Source organism: Embiotoca jacksoni, unplaced genomic scaffold (genome assembly GCF_022577435.1).
Source record: "Embiotoca jacksoni isolate LCO1_2020_lvr unplaced genomic scaffold, fEmbJac1.0.p SCAF_29, whole genome shotgun sequence".
NCBI classification, from domain to species: domain Eukaryota; kingdom Metazoa; phylum Chordata; class Actinopteri; family Embiotocidae; genus Embiotoca; species Embiotoca jacksoni.
Window position 1 is genome coordinate 1,654,629 of NW_027185380.1, and position 20,860 is coordinate 1,675,488.

Below are 20,860 nucleotides of genomic sequence, written 5' to 3' on the forward strand. Positions count from 1 at the left end.
ATTCAAGTAGTTTCCCCTCAGTTGCGTCAGAACGTCACAGTAGAACTCGATGTTGATAGTCTGACCTGGGGGACAAAACCATGGTGCACAACTCTGCAAATGTCAACTACAAAAAAAAAACAACACCTGGTTGTGCTCCTGACTTGGTTTTGGGCGATGACGTTCTGAGCCTCTAAAATGTGTGTGTCACTCAAAATAACTGTTCAGGCTCATTACTTCATTTAAAGGGTCCGTGCTGCCGATTTCCCAAGTTTGACATAAAATGTATACGTGCGCTCTCTTCTCAAGTCCACGGTGAGATCGCAAACGCGCACGTACAAGTGGCCACAAAAACGTGTGTAACTCAAGCCGCTGATGCTGATCAAGGAACGTAACTTGGAATACCTTCTCACAAAGGTTATAGCTTCCCTCTGCTTAATGCTCATCACGGTGCTGTGCTACATTTTCATGCAACAAAAGCAGTCACTGAACTTTTTGAGCTACCCTGGTATGCATGACTGTAGGGAGTGAAATTACTTTAACAACCTGTCAAAGTGCTGTCATATCACAGAAACAATTAGTGCGCATTGTTGCATAACATTACAATTGACAGATGTCTCAATCAAAGATGCCATGAAAACAGATGTTTGTTATGTGTGCCTCCAGATAAAAGCTGCAGACGAACAATCATAATCGTGAGTTGGAAAGCTTTTTAATTTTGAACTCCTGACCCACAGCGACAGTCTTTCACTGTTAATGACTTCAGTAATTGATTTCCAGTGATATTTTACGTGTTGAAGCTTATTCATACTATTAGCCGATATGGCTTTTGATTAGGTGTTATTGTCACCAAACAATCTTTAATAAATTAAACATTTAACACTTTAAAAGCTGCTTTGTATCTACAGTATTTTGCTCAGGCAGTTATGACTTTTGTTGTACTTCCCTGACTGCTCTGTTGTACCTTTCTGCTTTGTTCTCTAGTCTTCGACTCCTTTTTCTTTTCTTTTTTTTACATTCATTTGGTCCCACTTAGATCTGTCCCATCCGTCTTTGTTGTCTCCTGGATTAATCTGTTGTTAAACTGAGACTTACAGTACTTTTATGTTCAAGCCTCAAACAGCTAATAGTCTATTGCTAGTTCTAAAAGTTTGCTGTTGTGGCTGCCTCGTGGCCCTTTGGTGAGATAGTTTCAGTGCAGAACAATTGCTTTTCAAACACTTTGTACAGAGCTCGGTTGAAAAAAACAAAAAAATGTAATTAAAGGAGATGGGAATGAGAGTATCACAGAAAGAAAGGTGATAAAGACAAGGGAATAAAGTGGAAAGGCTGTGTAAACAAGTCCAGTAATAACTAGAGAAGAAGGAGCATATAGACTTTAGAGGGGGGAGGAATACAAAAAAAAAACCGGAGAAAGAAGAAACAGAAGAAGAAAAGCAGATTCTCTACATGTTTTTATTTGAGTATATTTACCCCTACTGTCAACTTTAAAAAGTTAACTTCATGTGGTAATTTAGAATTTAGAATAATGTATTGAGCAGGCACAAACACAGTCTATGTGGATTGATAGTAAGATCATTTAGCAATCATGTATCTACTAGCAATATATTTTCTAAATGTATCCATCACTGACACATGAAAATAAAGTTTGAATTCAAATTGCTCAGAGAGATATAGTACGTTCTTCAAAATACAATTTATATTAACATTGCAAGTTGACCAACGTTACATTTCTCCTCTGACTCATTCCGTATGTTACCACCAGTATGTTAAACACATGTCAGTGAATGCCCTTTAGAAATACATCTTTCAGCCTACCTTGCAGCCGGCCATGATGTCATGGCCCCAGTGGTTGGGGGCACAGCGGTCACACCTCTCACCAATGGTGTTGGGAGGACAGATACACTGTCCAGTGTTAGCATCACAGTTGTTCCCCACATGACTGCACTCACAGCCTGCAAGAGAGGAGAGGAGAGGAGAGGAGAGGAGAGGAGAGGAGAGGAGAGGAGAGGAGAGGAGAGGAGAGGAGAGGAGAGGAGAGGAGAGGAGAGGAGAGTGAAAATAAATCTCAGCGCAGGGTTGTGCGGTTATCACCTGAAAACAGGGGCTTCTTTTTCTTTTCAGTGGCTTACTCCGTCTTGTTCTCGACAATGACAGTTTTTCTCTCACAACATTATGACATGCTGGCTGGCAAATTTAAACAAAAACAGTGTGTCTGTGGCTGAGAACAGAGAAGTGACTAAGCCAAAATTAAATCTTTGGGTTGAAACATTTTGGCAACAGTTCTCATCCGGCAGGACTGATGTGAATTGGCCCAACAACAAAAAAAAATGGTTTTAATATTATGTGGCACCTTCCAAAAAAGGATTTGAAAGTTGGGGAATGCCTTTTAAACAATAATACAATCATTTAAATATAATTTCAGTTTGATATGATTTTTAAAGGGATTATTAGTTTTTTTAAAAGAAATATTGAGTTGTTTCTATTAAGAAATCCCAGTAAATCCCCAAAGACATAACACCTCAAAGGCCAAAATTCACTTCAAGTTAACTTCCATTATCACCAGCAGTCCACTGGTTGAGTTGGTATGTTAAGGCTCAATGTCTATGTTAGGATTTCATTTGATTCAGTTTCCTAAAATTGAACGTGATTTATTTTTCCCTTTTTACATTACGTTTTGCTGATCATGAGAAGGTTTCAGTCATAAAATCTTTGGAAAACACATTTGCAACACTGTGAATCCTATTTGTATTCTGGAGTAAATTCCCGTAACATGAAATACAAGCAGGATATTCATTCCTTCGACCTGACCAATGCACTGTGGTAATGACCTTAAGATGGATGAAAGCAAATAATTCCCAGTCCTATCTTGTTTTGCTGCAGTGTGATTGGGTTTTCTGGCAAATTTATTCCTGTTCTTCTCGGCTGTCAATAGTGTTTGGCATCAATAATGTATTGCATAAGGAGCATTGTGGAAAAAAAAGCTATGAATAATCAAACTATGGCTGCGTGGATGCTTAATCCTCATTTTGGGCACCACAAAGTTTGCAACACCTATCACCTGGTTGGCCATGTTTTTAGGGCATATGATTTCACAATTGGAACATATTCCCTCACTCCAGTCAGGATTAGACATTTAAAAATGAAGATAAGGTGTTTTAAGGTGACATGACACATCCTAACACAATGGTGGAAAGATTCATCGTTTGAAACAAACAGCTAATAGCAAAATAGTTAGTTTTTCGAACATAAGGTTACATTTGCCAAATAAGCTATTATAGACAAACTAAGGCTGGAGAAGCACTCGAGTGCATTGAATTTAGCAAGGGTGAGTTTAAGTGCTCATGGATTCCACTTTTCCTTTTCATGAGAATGTACTATTTTTCTTTAAAAATGTCAAAGCAGATTTATAAGAACAATAATCAATATTTGGTGCACACAGTGTATTTTAGAATACCTCTTTCACAGAAACTATTCTACTTTTTTTGGTTAAACATTCACTAAATTTGCAATATTAATTCAACCTCCACTTCCAAAACATGTAATCCAATGCCAGCGTGCTGCAAGCTCAAATCACTGCTGTGTATTTTGGGCTAACCTTGACATTAGTTTGAGGTGTGAATACAGACGTGCGGTTCATCTTAAATCCAAACTGATTCAACCTTGAAGAATTTGGGCTTTCAGTGTGGAAAGTGAATTAGCTGGAGCCCTCATGAATCTATGTACATCACTAATGACGGGTGGGAATGACAGAAACAAGTTTTAATATGATGTCAATAAATAGCAATCCAAAAACTACATGAACAACGGCCTGTTTTAAACTAATGTTTGGCTATGTGATTTGCACACATGCAAAAAGGCAAATATAAACATGATCTCAGATCCATAATTTTTCTCCCAGAAATGTATCTAGGATTCTTATTTTCTGATTTGATTGTATTAAGTATCCTATAAATATTCTGGACATCTAACATTTATAAGATCTTTTGGTTATTCACCAGCCAAGATGCATAGAAATTCTTTTACTTCCATAATTTATTGGTTATGTAATTCCTATTCTGTGTGTTCAACCTTCAAAGACATTAATATCAATCAAGTTTCTCTTGGCAACTTTTCATCTTTTCACTGTCTTGTAGATGCTGGGTCTAAGCCCTCAAATTTGATCCGAGTTGCTTCCTTCCCCTTTTCTTCCTTCTGTGTTTCATTTGTTCTTTTCATCGTTTATCTACAAGCACACAAAGGGGTTTTGTTTGATGTCGCAGCAGCTTTTGCCTGTGGAGAATTGCTCACCTATGTACAATTAATGGCATAACATCAGAAAGAGATGGTGATTCCCATATCATGAGGTAGTAATCATTTTTGCAAAGTTTGAAGTTTAGGTACAGATGCAACTGCAACAAAAGAAATGCCCACACTGAAAGTGTTTTTGCTTGTGGGCACAAAAATATTTTACTTTGCAATAATTAGGAAACAAGCACAATGATTTGAAAGGATGCGCATGCATTTTTGAAATGACACGGTCGTTTTCCAAATAAAACTTCTCCATCTCAGACGATTTCTGTAAACTTTAAATGAAAATGACAGAAGGACAGAGCAGCACTTTAATAGGGACAGCTTTTTGCAAGTGCTGGCATTATTTTAATTGCAATTTACAGTATAACTACAGGACAAAACTGCATGTTTATTTTTTTTGTGTGGGCACTCTTTTTAAAGTCAAGTAAAAAAAAAAAATCTCTGCTTACGTGTGCAGCCTCCCTCCTGGAAGTTGAAGAATCCTCGAGAGCAGCGGTCACATTTGGGCCCGTTGACGCCCGGCTGACACCGACACTGACCGGTTTCATCGCAGTCGAATGACTTGGAACCAAACGAGTTGCAGTGACACGGGACACACACTCCACCTGTGGTAATGCCGTGCGTCCGCGCCTGGTGAAACACACACACACACACACACACACACACACACACACCAGAAAAAAAGAGGTCAATGAGTAGAGATGGAAAAAAAAAAATTAGAGGAGTTGGATTAGACAAATTGCAGACACACTCAAATAAAATCAAAGAGACACGCAAGTTATAATACCATGAGATACAAGACATGTTTCTGAAGACTGAACGAATATGAAAAAATTTAGGAAATTGGAGGATAAAAAGAAAAAAAGTCCAGACAGACTGTTTGTCTTCACTTGAGAAGCAATCGAAAAACTGCAATAGAGTATTAAAAGCTGTCTGATGCTCTCAAAATGCACTATTGTTGCTGATATGGAAAATAGAACACAATGCCATGCGTGTTGGTTCATTAGACTGAACCCGGACATCCACAGACTGCTCCTCTACAGAACACCACACAAGTCGATTTAAAAAAAAGTCTTTTGAAGAGTGGTCAGACAAAAAGAATTTGCTGCAGTTCAGCGAAAAAAAAAAAAAAAAAAGATTTGCCAAAAACTACTGACATTTACAACACCCATTTTGAGCACCAGCAAACATTTTGAAAAAGAAATGTCTTTCGGAGAAAAAACAGAAACAGTCATGCTAATAAAACCCTTTTTATACATCACTAGTGAGACACGCCCCACTTTTTCATGCAATATTAAAAAAAATCTAGACCCCAAAACCAAGACGTCCACAAGAACACACAATCTGATGCTTGCTGCACAAGTGCAACATGTCTTGAACATGTTAAGGCCCGAGTGTTCATTTGCGACACGTCTCTGCACAACAATCGAAAAAGAAACACGCCCATGCTACTTAAAACACACCACTGTCATCCACATGCAGTGTGCGTTACCCCTGTGCTAGGCCTGTACGCGCCCCTGGGACAACCCCCCGTGCGGGAAGACCTGTCCCATCTCTGCTGCATAGCTTCCATGGGAACGCGCTCCACGGGCCGCCGTGTCTCCCGCCTTTCGTAACCTTGGCGACGCAGGTCACAGTGTCGGCCCACGTAGCCGGGGCGACAGATGCAGCGGCCCTCGATGTCGCAGCGCTGGGTCATGGATCCGTGAGGGCTGCAGCGACAGGGCATGCACTCCTGACGCTCAGCATCCCACCAGCAGTTAGGCTGGACCAATCACAACGCAGACAGGCGGAGGGGCGGTAGATAAGGCAATCAGGAATAGGTGAGCAGGGCAGATAAAATCGACCAAATTAAGTGAGAGTAAGAAGAAAAAGGAAAAAAAAAAAAAAAAAAAAAAAAAGATGTATAATGATTACAAACACAATTCGATACCATCACTACCATATTATTTTTAGTATTACATTTAACAATAAAGGAACCAACAGTGTACAGCTGAGAAGATACAGTGAAACACTCCACTGTAAAACCAGCAACATCAGCTTACAATTCAAATAGTGTGTTTTTCTTGATATAAAGCTGCAGTCAAACTGTCCTGCAGAAGCTAAGCAGGTACATCTTAACCTGTCATGGTGTCGCTGAAATACATGCTGAGTAGCGGTAAGAAATAGATTACTTTCTCTAGTATAACAGTGAGTTACCATTATATCACTATGTTCCCGTAACGTTTCCATTTATCTTGATTATAGCAAAGCGGTACAGACATTAATCAGCTTTGAACCTGCCAGGTGGTCCCTAAATTGTTGGGTATTAAAACACATTTGATAAGAAGTGATGAGGAAGATCAAATAAAATACAAATAGGAGAATAGTGCCAGATGTGACTGGGGTTAAAAAGACCACAGAAAATCCTGTAGATAAATACAACATTGCAGAAAAAAAAACTGATGAAACAAGATTACAAGGAAAAAGGGTCAGAATTCGAGTCACAAGAGGAAAATGAAAAAACACAAATCAACGCATATTGTCGCCATCTGTTAAGAATACTGATATCCGTCTGAATACTTACCATGCACTCATCACACTGTCGTCCGACCACATTTTCTCTGCACGGGCACTGCCCACTCTCCTTGTTGCACACTTCAGACACAGAGCCGTTAGTATGGCACTGGCAGGCTGCAGGACGGGAGGAGAGAGGAGCGCTTGAGAGCCGGCATATTCAACAATAACACAAGTGGTGCGAGTTGGAGAAGAGCTCAGATCCTGTTTTAGGTCATCTTTAGGATTAGTTGTCAATATCCACTTTAAAATCCTGCTCAATGCCCTTTAGAGCAAATGTTCTATTGCTTAAAGAGATTCTTCAGTCTAGTGGGCTCACTTGGTTTTGCCAGTCAGTCATTTTTACATAAAGAGGAAAAAAAAAAAAAAGGTAAAGGAAAAACAAAAACAGCATGCGAGTCCTACATTGAGACAACATTGCTATCACCAACAGTACATGAAGCTCGTTACTACTTTAAATTCAACACTGACCAGCAACAAATTTACTGCGGGTCTGAACAATTCACTGATCGTGTGCTACACTGACTTAACTGTACATTAATAAATAACTTTTGGTTGAGAAAATAAAGTTTAAAACGGTTATATCTGCGGTTGTTTAGGACCCAGAAAGTGTGAAAATGAAGAGTACATGATAGAAAAGAGGAAACGTGACTTGAGCCTGAGTGATTAAACACACAACCAGTGCCATTCATGAGAATGGGAGATCCCCGTCCCAAAAAAAAGCCCAAAGCACACCAAATATGAAGCACACACCAGTCGTCCTCACAGTCAAAACAAAGCCATGTGCCTATTTGAAAGAAAAACGCCCGTTTTGTTCGATGCATTGAAACCTAATTGTGAATTCTGCTGAGTAAAACAATTAACACTGTTTGAAATGTAGACATTAGTTAGAAAAGGAGGCACTCAGCTAAAATACCAAACTTCTTTCCCACCTCAACAAAATGGTGCAGTTTGCCATGAATTTATAGAAATGTATTTCCTTTTCATTGACAATACACTTTAGAAACAATAGAGGATACTCGCACCTTAATGCCTGATGTCTCTGGCATTGAACAACATTGCATAACATTCAGTTCAATGCTTTTGTCACGTGTGCGACTCGAATGGCTTGGTTACAGAATTACCCAAACTTATTCCCACATTATCAGAGGACATTTTAAAACCTCGCTCTTTCTCCCGCTAACTGTCTAATTATGATACTTTGTATGCCTTCAACTTTATTCAAACTTTGTGTGCTTAAATCTCTACCCAGGATAAAAGACACACCCACACATGCCAATCAGCGCCTGAGATGTACAATTAAAAACGCGAACATCACAGCTTCCATCTGGTCCATGGGCTGTCTGAGGCACACATGCGTACACACAAAACTACATACACCTTCTCGGGAAAATTAGCCACACACTTCACATCACTTTGCAAAGACACACTCGTGGTCTTTTTTTTTTTTTTTACCTCCTGCCATTCTCCCCTCTTAGATGTAGAAGAGACAGAAGGACGGAGTTGATTGTGGGATGGGAAAGTGAGCGAGAGAGAGAAAGGGGCACAACAGATGTCCGCACAGGAACACACACTCACCCAGAGAAATATATGCAGAAACAGACATACGGCACACAACATGTATTGATTTATGCTTCACATACAAATGGAGGAAGGCATGCATGCCCCCTCACACATACTCTCCGACTCAGCTACATGCAGTACATGCTGATGTATGCACACATACGCGCCTGATTAAACTTACAAGGAAAAAAATGCACATACACCCCTGACTGTTTCACAAACACACTCTCTCTCTCTCTCTCTCTCTCTCTCTCTCTCTCTCTCTCTCTCTCTCGCAGTCCCTCGCCCCCCTAGCTTCACCCTTCAGGGACCATCTGGTCTCGGTTCTGTCAGTTGCTGCAATGCAAGCCGTGCTGTGGGATAAAACGGTGCTCTTTGTTGCATTTTTATTTTCAGCGAGCGACTCATGATACAGGTAGGTTTTTCCAACTTGAAATACGTTCCGTTCAGCTGTGCAGCAATCGGCAGTAGTTATTGTGCTGCTGCCATACGTTGTGGTGTGTGTTCTCCTGAAACAAATTCAACCAAAAAACCTCAGGGGTGCAGTGTTTTTTTGTTTTAGTATTTTTTTGGAGAGCAGCAGCTTCCTCCGTGATGTCCTAACATTGACACCATACTCAATCCAATCATGTGATTTTTTTGGGATGGCAGACACTTAAACAAAGACATAAACCAGCTCCAATGATGCCTTTAAGCCTTTTGCCTGTGAATCCAGGCCTTTTCTTTTTTTTACCCAACTGAGCCTCTGTCACTGGCAGCCGTCATCCCGTTCGCACTGTGCTTCCATCTTTTTTTTTTTTTTTAAATATGGTTTTGTTTTGCTTTTAACATGCATTTTGGAAAATAAAGTTGTGACAACAGTAGGTCCTGTCTTCTTTTGGCTGCATCCACTCAGTTGCGAGTTAGTTCAGCCAGTCAACTCATACTTTATAATCATCTAACACACACGCACACGCACCCTCACACTTTGGCAGTCGATTTGAGCTGCACAAATCCCCCATCTCACCCCTTCAGCCTATCAACGGCACTGCTGCCCTGCATTATACATTTGCATGTACTTTCAGCCACACCACCACTCCAGCATCCACCCGCAGGCTGCAGGGTGATTTAAGATATTTAAAATATCACTCCCCGATGTCTATATATTCACATCTGCGTGATGAAACTCTAGCCATGTTCTGCTGCCACAATAAACGTTTTAAACGGGATTCGTGAACAGAACTGACATTAGGATGAAAATGGGCTAATCTGAGTTGTGTGGTGGTGTTGTGTCAGTAACATGTTGCAAACAAACATGAATCCATCTCTCTCTTCATAACACAGCTACAATCTGGTTTTAAGTTCGAAAACTCCCGACTTCAAATAGCTTTTGTTGACATCGTGCTTTTTCCAACCAGCCCAATTGGTCTTCACGTCATAATTTCACACAAAACGAAGGAGCACAAAGACACACACACACACACACACACGCAGTGTCAATATGTGTGCAATAAATTGTTACTCAGACATTTCATTTTGTGTGCCTGAATTTTTTTCATTGAGGAGCACATGTAAAATTGTACCATATTTTGTACTGTTATTGTGATGGTTTCTGTTAACAATGTTTGTGTTAATATTGCTTTTCAGCAGAAGTCCTGCTTCCTCTTCATAGACACACCTGGAAGCGACACCGCGCACAAGCTCGACTTTTAAGGTTCTGCTGACCACGGAGCAGATCAAGTGGAGGACTCCAGGGTTAAGCTGTTTGACTGAAGAAAGGAAGCACTTAAGAGTGTTTCTCATTTCCTTTTCACATTCAGAGCTCAAAATTGGATTCAAACCAGTGACTGTTGAGCTGCAAACCCCTTGAAGAAATCCTGCGAATCCTGTCCCAGTAGTTTCCACAGCTTAATATCTCACTTCCTTTTTTACTTGCAGTGCATTCACTACAGCATGCATACATACATAATGTTTTTCTTTTCTTTACGGCAGCAGTAATGTGTGACAAATGAAACGACTACTACATGTCAATATCTGACATGTATCAATCATTGATGCACACTTTGTTTTTCATTATCTAATATAGATAAACAGAAAATCATTGACTTGTATATGTGATAAAAAAAAAAATCAGGTTGCAATTTGGGCTTTGATTTGATTCGATTTGGGCTTTTGGCAGTTTAAAAACAAGTGAGAGTTGGTTCGGGCATTAAACTTTTTCTTTTTCATAAATTAAACTTTACTGCTTCTTTGGGCCCATCAGTCGTATGAAGGGTTCCTCTGTACTCAACAGTCCGTTAAAAGTGGTCAAATTAGAGGTGCGAGTTCTCCCAAAGATCCCCAAAGAGTTTATTGATCAACTGTTCGAAGCATCTATGAAACATTCATTAAGTGTCAGCCACACAGGAAGCATAATTACATTATTGAATTACTACATATCCACTTTGTTGCACTGATTGGACAAATGTGCGAGGGAGCAATTCACACGTCTTTTCAACCACTTTTCAAACGACTTCTCCCGTGTGAAAAACGGTCGGAGCAGTTCATTTTCTTGAATTTATTCCTCAGACAAATTGCTTTGTGGTCAAGTTTGCTTGCAAAAATCAAACCGTTTTCCATTCTCCAGCAGAATTAAACTGAAGTACGATTATGTGATGGTGGTGGTGGTGGTGGTGGAGGAGGAGTGGGGGGCACACAAAAATGGCTGGGGCAAAAATGGCCGCAAATGGGAACTCTGACATCAAAAGAAAAAGTAAAGGATTTTTACAGTCTAATAGCGCACAAATGGACTCAGCCTGAACTCTCCTGCTCCACTCAATAAAATTCATTAAGACTGGGAGCGATAGGGAGAGCGAGGCAGACAGAGAGAGAGAGATAGACTGACAGAAGCACACGGAGAGAGAGAGAGTTGTTGTGTTTTAATAATTCTTGGTGGTCTTTTGTCATTCGTACAGGATCAATAAGAACTCTCCATCTCCCAGACACAAGCAGCCGATCAGCACTGTAGGAGTGCAATAGATCAGGCTGATTAATCAATAACCATTTAGCTGGGTGGAGAGGGGAAACAACTACAGAACAATGAGCTATCAAATACACATTAATACTCTCTGTCAGCCTGTCTACCTGCTTTTGTGCCGCTCTGACAGTTTTATCCGTCTGTTTATCTGTCTGCCTGTCTGTCGCTTCGATGCGAGCTGTCTGTCTGTCTTCCCTTCCCGAGCCGCTGTTTTTGTCAACAGCACAAGTTTTAATGAAGATTTTTCACAAACAAGTGCCATCTGTATGTCTGTATTTTACCGCCATGTATCTCTGCTTCTCTGCCGTTCACTCTCTCCCTCTCTCTTTTTACAGGTATAGTTTTTTATTCTCACTCTTAAACACAGCTGGCAGTCAGTGGGCTGCTCCGACATCACACCTCCTACCAACACAGCTGCTCGGAACACACACACACACACACACACACACACACACACACACACACACATACACATACACACACACACACGCACGCACGCACACACAGTCCAGATGGTGTACAATCTACTCAATGTTTTAGTGAAAGGATTAAAGGTATCATTTAGCAAAACCTGAGTTTCATAAGGAAATAATACTCGTCAGTGAAAGGCCCCTGCTGAGACATACAAGCTGCACTGTTGGCTTCCTTTATAATGATTCTGTCTAGAAGTCCCACCATGTGTATTTTCTCTGATTATAGGTTCTTTAAATGTATTCTGTTTCTTGACAATCTCGAGACAAACTGCTCTAGTTTTTGCCCAATTAGTCGTCAATGATGAAGAGAAGTCGCTGGGTGTCCAGAACAATCGACCTTTGGATTTGGACAAACAGGGGCTGTGAAGTCAGGATGTTGATAAAAAGTCGGAATTGTCCCCTCAATATAAAGTCCAATTTGCCCCCTAATTAAACTCTTTCATAGCATTTTGACAGTAGTACCCAAAGAAGGTTGCCCACTATATGCAATGTGTGCGGTTCAATCCCCAAGTCGTCCTGTCCACATGCTAAAGTGTCCCTGGGCAAAACAGTGAACCCAAAGTTGATCTCAATGGTAGACGAGCACCTTGCATGGCAGCTACGTTGCCACTGGCAGTGAGTGTGTATGGGTATATGAGAGGCAACAATGTAAGGCCCTTTTAAAGTGCAGTCCATTTACCATTTATTAGATTTTGGCCGAACAACAGCCACTGAGATCGCACGAGAGACAATGACATAATAATGGTAAATGCAAAATACGGTGTAACAGTGGAATAAGCAGAAAAGTGCATTACTTTGCAATACAGATCGAACTACTTTGCTTTTTTATTTTATACTTTCTGTTGGGCTGATTACTCACGTTTGCAGTTTCTTGCTGTGATGGCATCCCCATAGTAACCTTCGGCGCAGCTGTCGCAGGCCACGCCTCCATAACCCTGTTGACAGCGAAGACACTGGCCTGTGATTGGATTGCAGCTGCCAGGTACGGACAGGTCCAGGTTGCCATGGCAATCACAGGGCTGGCAGGATCCCCCTGGTGTAGTGGGCTGTCCGAAGTATCCATTGGAACACCTAGGAGGCAGCAGAGACACAGAAAGAGGGATGATTGTTTTTCACATTGTACTGAAAACATGATCAGCTGCCTGGGAACACGCGTTCAACCGTTAGTAAAAAGAGGATATTGGAATATTTTGAAGGTTCTGGTAATTAAAACAGCGACCATGGCAGTGAATCCTGAAAAGATTCAGCTGCATCAAGGTCTTTACAGATTTTTCCCCAGATTATGACAAATTTCAGACTCACATGACTTCTACTGTCAGCATTGAAAAGTCATCAGTGAAAGAAAATGTTGTATGATTCGAAACACAAGGGCTTTCAAATACCCCCAATATGTGATCACCATCCAACTTTGTGTTTTCAAGTTGCAGCAACAAGTAATCCTGCTATTCTCCTTCCCTCTTATTAAAAGAGCTGGTACAGCAATAATATCTGTTGAAAATTGTTTTTGTCTGCAAAAAAATACACATTAACTCATCTTGTTTTCTTTCTTTTTGTATCTAACAACTACGGAACATATTTCTCAGATTTCAGCAGGTAAATATGATCAAAAGTATTGTTTTCCTCATCTTCCAGCACTGGTATTGCAAAATGCATGATTAGTAGTTAAAGATACATCTGACAAGAGGTGGAATCCAATATCAAATCCCCAAATAAAAAAGGAATAAAGCTCATCTAGCAAAGTCCATTAATGTTACATCTGACTAGTGAGACTACTTGGCTAAAGCTGCATGTTGTATTATTAATATTAAACACATATTCCCCCATCGCATACACAGAGACAGACAAGAGGTAAAGGGCATACCCAATCGAAGCATCAACAAATTAAATTAAAGTTTATAAAATAAATAGGCCGAATAGAGATTTTTTTTTTAAATGGAGATTTAATCCCTTCAGAAAGTTAGTTCCAAAACGGGTGATGTACAGCAGGCCGCCCAGGTTTTAATCAAATTAAAAAGTTCATATGTGAACTACATTTATAAACTAGATGCAAAAACATGTATAAATGTTACTCCGGCACAGGCAATGTTATGAAATATTGTATTTTATCTTTTCCTGTATTTGTTCTGTAGAAATATATTACTGATGTCTTGGTGGTGAAGAAATGTTTAGGCAGTAATACATCACAGAATAATTGCATTTATTTATGGTGTTAGTTGTTTTTATGTCAGGGGAAAAAAGAAGTTAAATAAAATGCAAACCAAAAAGTCTACATCCTCTTGATTGCTTCCATTCATGGAAATGCAAATTAAAAATGGTCATTGGAGCCTGCAGCAAGGACAAGGGCACATAAATGTGTTAACTGTCAAACCCTTACAAGGTTATTTTTTTTCTTTCCCCCCCCCCTTTTTTTAGACTCTTTCATTTGATTAGTAATAAGAGGATGTCCAGATGCAGGGAAATATATTAACCTGAGAGTGCCGCGCCGTAACAAGAGCCATTGAAACCAAATAAAGGAGGCCTAAGCTAAAATAAAGCTCTCCACAGGCTGAAAAGGGAATTGAGATGAAAGAGGAGTGGGGAGAGAGACAGAGAGAAAGCAAAGGGAGGAGGGAGAGAGAAGACAGGAGAAAAGATAGAGAGAGAGATGGAGAGGGGGGGGAAAGGTCTTCACATTGAAAAGAGAATTGAATTTAGAGAGGAAGAAAAAAGAAAGGACACGGAGAGGGAAGGAGTCAAGAGCAGCCAGCCATTATTACCACTGACCCTCCCTGGTACTCAATAGAACTGGTTTATTAGCTTCCCTGTTTGTGCGTGTGTGCGCATGTTGCTGAAGTGTGTCTGCATGTGTGTGTTTCTGTCGGTGTGTGTTGTGCCACGAGTGCATCCTCCTAGTCAAGTGGGGAATTGTACTGGCAGCAATCTCATTTGGAAAGGAGGGGAACAAGTATGTGTTTGCATTTAGTCTTATTTGCAAGAGGAATTTCCAGTTTAAGGGCTTCTGTTCTGTTCTGTTCTGTTTGTTGTTCTCGCTCCTCTCCTCTCCTCTCCTCTCCTCTCCTCTCCTCTCCTCTCCTCTCCTCTCCTCTCCTCTCCTCTCCTCTCCGTCGGTGTGCATGTATGTAGTTACTTGAGCCTCAAGAGGAAGTGAAGGTATTTATAGAGTCTGTGCTTGAGGGAGATCTACTGGGCTGGTTAAACACCTGGTCAAAACCATCAGACTATACAGGAAATGGTAGGCATAACTGGTACAGAGTTACAGAGAGAGAAACAGAGAGGGGTTTGGATGATAAAGGTTATGTTTTTTTTATTTTTAGTATAATAAATGGGGAGTCTACGTCAGGAGAAGTCAGGCTCTCCGTGTCTTTCATAAATTTTTCCCCATAACTTTTAAAGCATTTTTTACATCATGACGATTTCTGTTTACTTCCTGTTGAAAGTAGAAATTGGGGCAGGTTGTTTTTATGAAGGAAAATGTGACTTTAAAAAAAACATTGTGTTTTTTTGTTGCTGTTGTTGTGGTTTTTACTTTTAGATATATATGCACTAAGAAAGCGAAATAAGGTCAAACAATGCCCAGTGGTGAAAGTTTCTGCCACTTGAGGGTGTCAAACACGGTTCGATCATGCAATTTTAACTCACTCAATACAGTCGAAGAATTATTGTGACTATCTGTACTCTGTATCAACTCAAGTATCAACAATTTTCCCTTAAAGAAGCCATTTCAATATTCAGTCTGCTCCTATTTCTGGATCTTTATATTCTTAATGTTAAAAATCAGCTACCAACCTGTGGCTGTCAACATTCAAAAATACAGTGTATCTTTAACTGCGCATGAACATCTATTTTTGCAATCAGCTTCTTACTTCAGGCAATGGAGTCCAACATAAGACAAACATTTCTGCCAAAGTTGAAAGCAATTCAGTTATTTCACACGAGGGACTTCTGTCTGAGCTCATTTGTTTGTGCTGTCCTCACTAGCCTGCAGTGGGCTGTTTAAAGTCTGATGTGCTTCTGTTACCAGGCCACTCTGTGAAATGTCATCATACAACAACCAGACAGCACAAATGAAGCAGATAAGCTTGATTGTTGGTCATTTAGTCACAAATGTTTGATGTTATGAAGATATAATAGAGTTTTCCGGGGCTTTAAATATGACCTCGCATACATCACCTGTACAAACATTTAAATAGAACTTTTAAAAGCTTTAATATTTAAACATTTGATTCCTTCCTCTGTATAAAACCCCTGTTTCTGTTGTAAGAGAAAGAGAAGGTGAGCAAGACAAAGACTGGGGCAGAAAAGAACAAGTTTTTATGTTGTATGGAACAAGTCTTCACATTTTCAGTCTTTTTTGATCCAAGCATTCGATTTGTAAGATGTCCTGTGTGATTTCTTCAAGTATTGTCAAACTAATGCTCTTCTAACACACATTTTAACACAACTGTTAACAGTAACTATTCATTGTTGTTGTTGTTATTAGGCTGGCACCTGTCATGTTTAAAAGGGACCACCCCCCCCCCCCCCAGTAATGGCAATATGCGAGTTTTAACCAAATTAAATGGTGCCCCATGACTGAGGCTTGATGTGGAATATTTTAGAAGGCTGTTAACATTATTGTATAAAATAACATTAACAGTAACCCTCATTATAATATATTTGTTTTTTTGGATGAAAATATGATTGGTTAGCTGGCACTGCATGGGTAATGTTGTAAATAATTTTTCCGCAGGACCAATACCATCTGAACACACCCTAAATAGCAGCTTAAGTGTAATAGCTGACACATTTGTTAAGCGGCTGCATTAAAAGAGCTTTCAGCCATATTCTAAATGGCTGTTTATGGACAGGAAATTGAAAAGCAGAATCACTTAGCAATGAGTGGATAGTCTATTAGCATGGGAGGAATGGAGTAGCTTATTTTGTTAAAGCCCATAATACAGACAAATTGGCACATAAGAATTAATTAACACTAACAACAACAAAAGCACTGTAGATAATGAAGTGTAATGGCAGGTAGAGCATAGCAGGTATCAATTAGACTAATAGAGCAAGAAACAGCAAGTGCTGATTGCCTCTTTAATACTGTCATTAGTAATAGAATATTATTTTACATTGCATCAGCTCCTATGTGTTTTGAGCAAATGCAGCAACCAACAGGCCCCCTTTATTTCTCCAGCCTTCAGGAAGCAGCCGCTCTGACTGCAGGCACCATATGGCATCAGAGCAGCACATACACATGAAGATGAGGATGTGTACACAGAAGCATTCTGTTAATTCAGCTGCAGATATAGAAATTCACATGCACACAGACACAAAAATAAACATGCAAAATCAAACACTTGTCCACTAAATTTAGAAAAAGCAGATGAATCATTAATATTTTCAGAGCTTCGGCACACATTTTGATGCATTAAAACATACACTTCTACATTAGAAAGGCGGAGGAGTCAAATTGTATTGGCTGGGCCTCCTGTCATCAGTACACCATACCGGTCAGTAGCTGCAGAGCAATGTGGTGCAGATGCTACTTGGTGACAGACAGGAGTTAAAAAAAATGGACTGATAATGAGCCAGTTTGCCTTCCGGTGGCGAATGAGGTTTATAAAAAGACTAAAAGGCAGACAGAGAGGTTCTGCTGTGGACAGCACGGCGAGGCATGCAGACTATGCAGGGCAGTGTGCCGAGGCCTCATGTCCACCAGCAGTCACAAATATAAAAGGCTTGGGTACCTGGGACTCAGCAGCCTATTTGAAGCACGATGTTTCATCAAATGTTCACAATGTTTGAGGTTAAAACTGTTACTAAATAAACATCAAAATTATCCAGCAAACAAAGACTGATATTAAAAGAATTGAATTTCTACTCGTTACCAGCTTGGGAAACTTTTTCACCTGCTATTCTCAGTGAGGACAACAGATAACGTGCAGAGGAAATGCTTCACCATCTGAAGAAATGTAAACTTCAGTGACAGAACTTTTTAAGATGAACAAATCAGAAGAGTCCGCTGCACACTGACGTATATAACAACAACAATGCCTCCAATGGCAAATGTGAAAATCATCCCACTGTTGTGAAACATGACATACAGGTATGTTCCTTCCAAATAAGCACACTATACATGGGACAACCAAGTTCACAAATATTGCATATATATTTTAAATCAGGGCTCAGAAGTGCAAAGATTTATGTAATTTTGTTATATTCCTATCAGCAGCCTCCTTGTTTAATATGATAAATTAGTTAGTTTAATATTTAGATTAGGCACCCTTTACTAGGGGTTTATAACTTGGAAAGCAAACGGCCTAAATAATATAAAAACATTGTTTCTCACAACTTCATATATCTATTATATGCATCCAATACAAGCAACTTTTTGTTAGTTGTTCTGTTTCACCACTTGTCAGGACTAAAATAAAATTATCCACAACTTCATCTGTAACTTTTACAACTGTAGACATAATAGATGAAATACTTTCTATAAATTACTTTTTTAATATCTTTAACTACAGACTTCATAGCACATTAGAAAGTAAGAAACCCATGACTGTCTATTAATCACTTAGCAACTGCGTTATTACCAGTTAGAAAGGCTACACACCTGCCGAAGAGTACCTTTACACGTTTCAACCCAAAAGTTGTCCCAGTTAACCGTTAATAATAACCATTAATAAAACCACTAGTTACAACGTAGTCCTATATATATATATATTCTCATTAGGCCTGGCTTGGTAAAGAAGCCCATAGCAGCAGTTTCTTTCTTCATATATATGTGTATATATAGATAGATAGATAGATAGATAGATAGATAGATAGATAGATAGATAGATAGATAGATAGATAGATAGATAGATAGATAGATAGATAGAGGGGCTTACTAGCAGTTGGTATGGATACTGTTTGGTATGCAGCCTCTGAGATTGTTTCTTATGTTTCCTGATAGTGACATTTCTGACAAATCTGTCACTCAAGACTGCAGACATGACAAAAAGCAACATTAAATATTCATCCTTCTACAGTAAAAAAAAAAAAAAAAAAAAACTGTTAGAGGTCAATTACTCATCTATTCAGTAAATCACATCAGAACACCTCAACTCATACATGCACATTTCAATAATACACGATACAACATAATTCAGTGTCCAGTTGACCCATTCCATCCAGCTACACTGAGCACAAGGTTTTGTCTGAAGAATATTTCAAACCTTTTCCTCGTACTCTTAAAGTAATTACAACAATAACTTCATCTTCATAAATTAAAAGGAATTAAACGATACTTAATAATATTATTAATAACCCACAACAATCCAGAATTTCAGCTGTGGCCAGTTTCCGTACAAAACAGACAGTCAGCCTGGGTGCTGAAAAGACTATATTTACTCTATTTTAGTCTGTGTCATCACATGACAGCAGAGCCTGAAGTTTTAACAAGAGAAGCATCCAGAGAGACAGACTTCTCATTAGGCCTGGCTTGGTAAAGAAGCCCATAGGTAATGTCACTCAAATGATGAAATATGCTGAGGACAGAAAGCTGGATGGACACTGAGACAGTAAAAATAAATAATAATAAAAAAATGTTAATGAGCAGCAGTTTCTTTCTTCATTTGGTACCAGCTGACGAAGAGCCTGATTTATTCTCGGAACAGTCACGGCTTTGGTGTTCTTGCACATCTATGCGCATTTCAAATCCTGCTTTTGGTTCAATACTGATGCCACAATTAGGTCAAGAAACATGTTGGTTCTTTATGGGCTCGTGAGATATAAACGCTGGTAAAATGCAAAAACATATTAGAAGTCACAAGATTTATGGATGTGCATTTCTAACACTAATCGAGCGATCGGTCGGTTTTAGGTTAACGTTCAACGTTTGACATATAGTTTAGGCATTAATGTGTTCCATAAGACCCTAATGTTTCATGCTTGATATGTGTTTGGACTGTGTGTTACCTGTCGCATCGCGGTCCCGTGTATCCGGGCTGACACTGGTCGCACAGCAGCTCTCCTTCTTCACCTAAGTGGCAGGTGGGGCTGAAGCTATTGTGGTTCCCACGACGACGTTGTTGTGATTGTTGTTGGAGTTGTGGATGGAGTCGGTAGCGTTGTCCCAGTGTGGAGAAAGGCAGGAGGAAGAGGAGGAGAAGACAGAGGCGAGTTAAGGCCATTGCTTGTCTCTTGATACAAACACACACACACACACACACACACACACAGACACACACAGACACACACCTGTCTCCTTATATTCACACTCTGACAGACACACACATTTAACTTCCTCTCTTTCTCTCACACAAACACCTCTACTTCCACACAGTCCCGATTTTGAAAACTGTTCCTCCCAACAAAGTGTAGCCAAAATGAGCCGAAAGAGAGAGAGAGCCAAAGTAAAGTGTAAGTCTCTCACCGCCACTCTGTCACCCTCCCACTTCCACAAACTATAGATAGTTCGGCTGGCTCGGGTTCCAGGCCCCAGACTGACTCACTACTTGACTGACAGGCTCATTCATTTCAAGCTGGCTCACTCTGTTACAAATAAGCCTGCCTGGCCAATGCATGTAGACAACAATAATAATACTTGTTTATATGAAATGAGTTATAGCTGTATAATACAAGTTGTACTTCTCATCATGGACACAGTTTAAGTGCAGGTGCTGTAGCAGTGTAGCCTGGTGAAAAGCAAAACCCACATTTGCTCTGTGAATATATGGGTCTGGGGTCCCTCCATAGGGAATCGTTTGCAGTTGTTCAATCCTGCTTGACGTAGACCTCCGGTTAATTTTAACCAGCCAGCGTGCTGTGAAACCTGATGGCACTCTGCCATCGCTGCAACTATCTACCGTGTCCACCAAAGCGTTTTTTTCCTGAATACATCATTTTTAAATTGTTTCAATGAACGGCAGAGGCTTGACGAGGTGTTGGCCGTTTACTCTGTACTGATCGCTTAACGTACGTCGATTTTTTTTTTTTTTTTCCGGTCGATGACAGTTGAAAAATATTAGCACTG

At 39.9% G+C, this 20,860-nt stretch overlaps 1 protein-coding gene across 1 annotated transcript in view; it reads right to left on the minus strand.

Annotated features, from left to right (window-relative positions):
• lama2 (laminin, alpha 2) overlaps positions 1–20,860 on the minus strand; it is a 178,552-nt gene that overhangs the window by 68,015 nt on the left and 89,677 nt on the right. The window contains exons 20-25 of the mRNA XM_069161590.1: positions 19,804–19,890; positions 12,719–12,930; positions 6,839–6,945; positions 5,765–6,037; positions 4,722–4,902; positions 1,798–1,934 (exon numbers count right to left, since the gene is read on the minus strand). Of these exons, the coding sequence (XP_069017691.1) occupies positions 1,798–1,934; positions 4,722–4,902; positions 5,765–6,037; positions 6,839–6,945; positions 12,719–12,930; positions 19,804–19,890 (997 nt within the window). The remainder of the gene's footprint in view (positions 1–1,797; positions 1,935–4,721; positions 4,903–5,764; positions 6,038–6,838; positions 6,946–12,718; positions 12,931–19,803; positions 19,891–20,860) is intronic.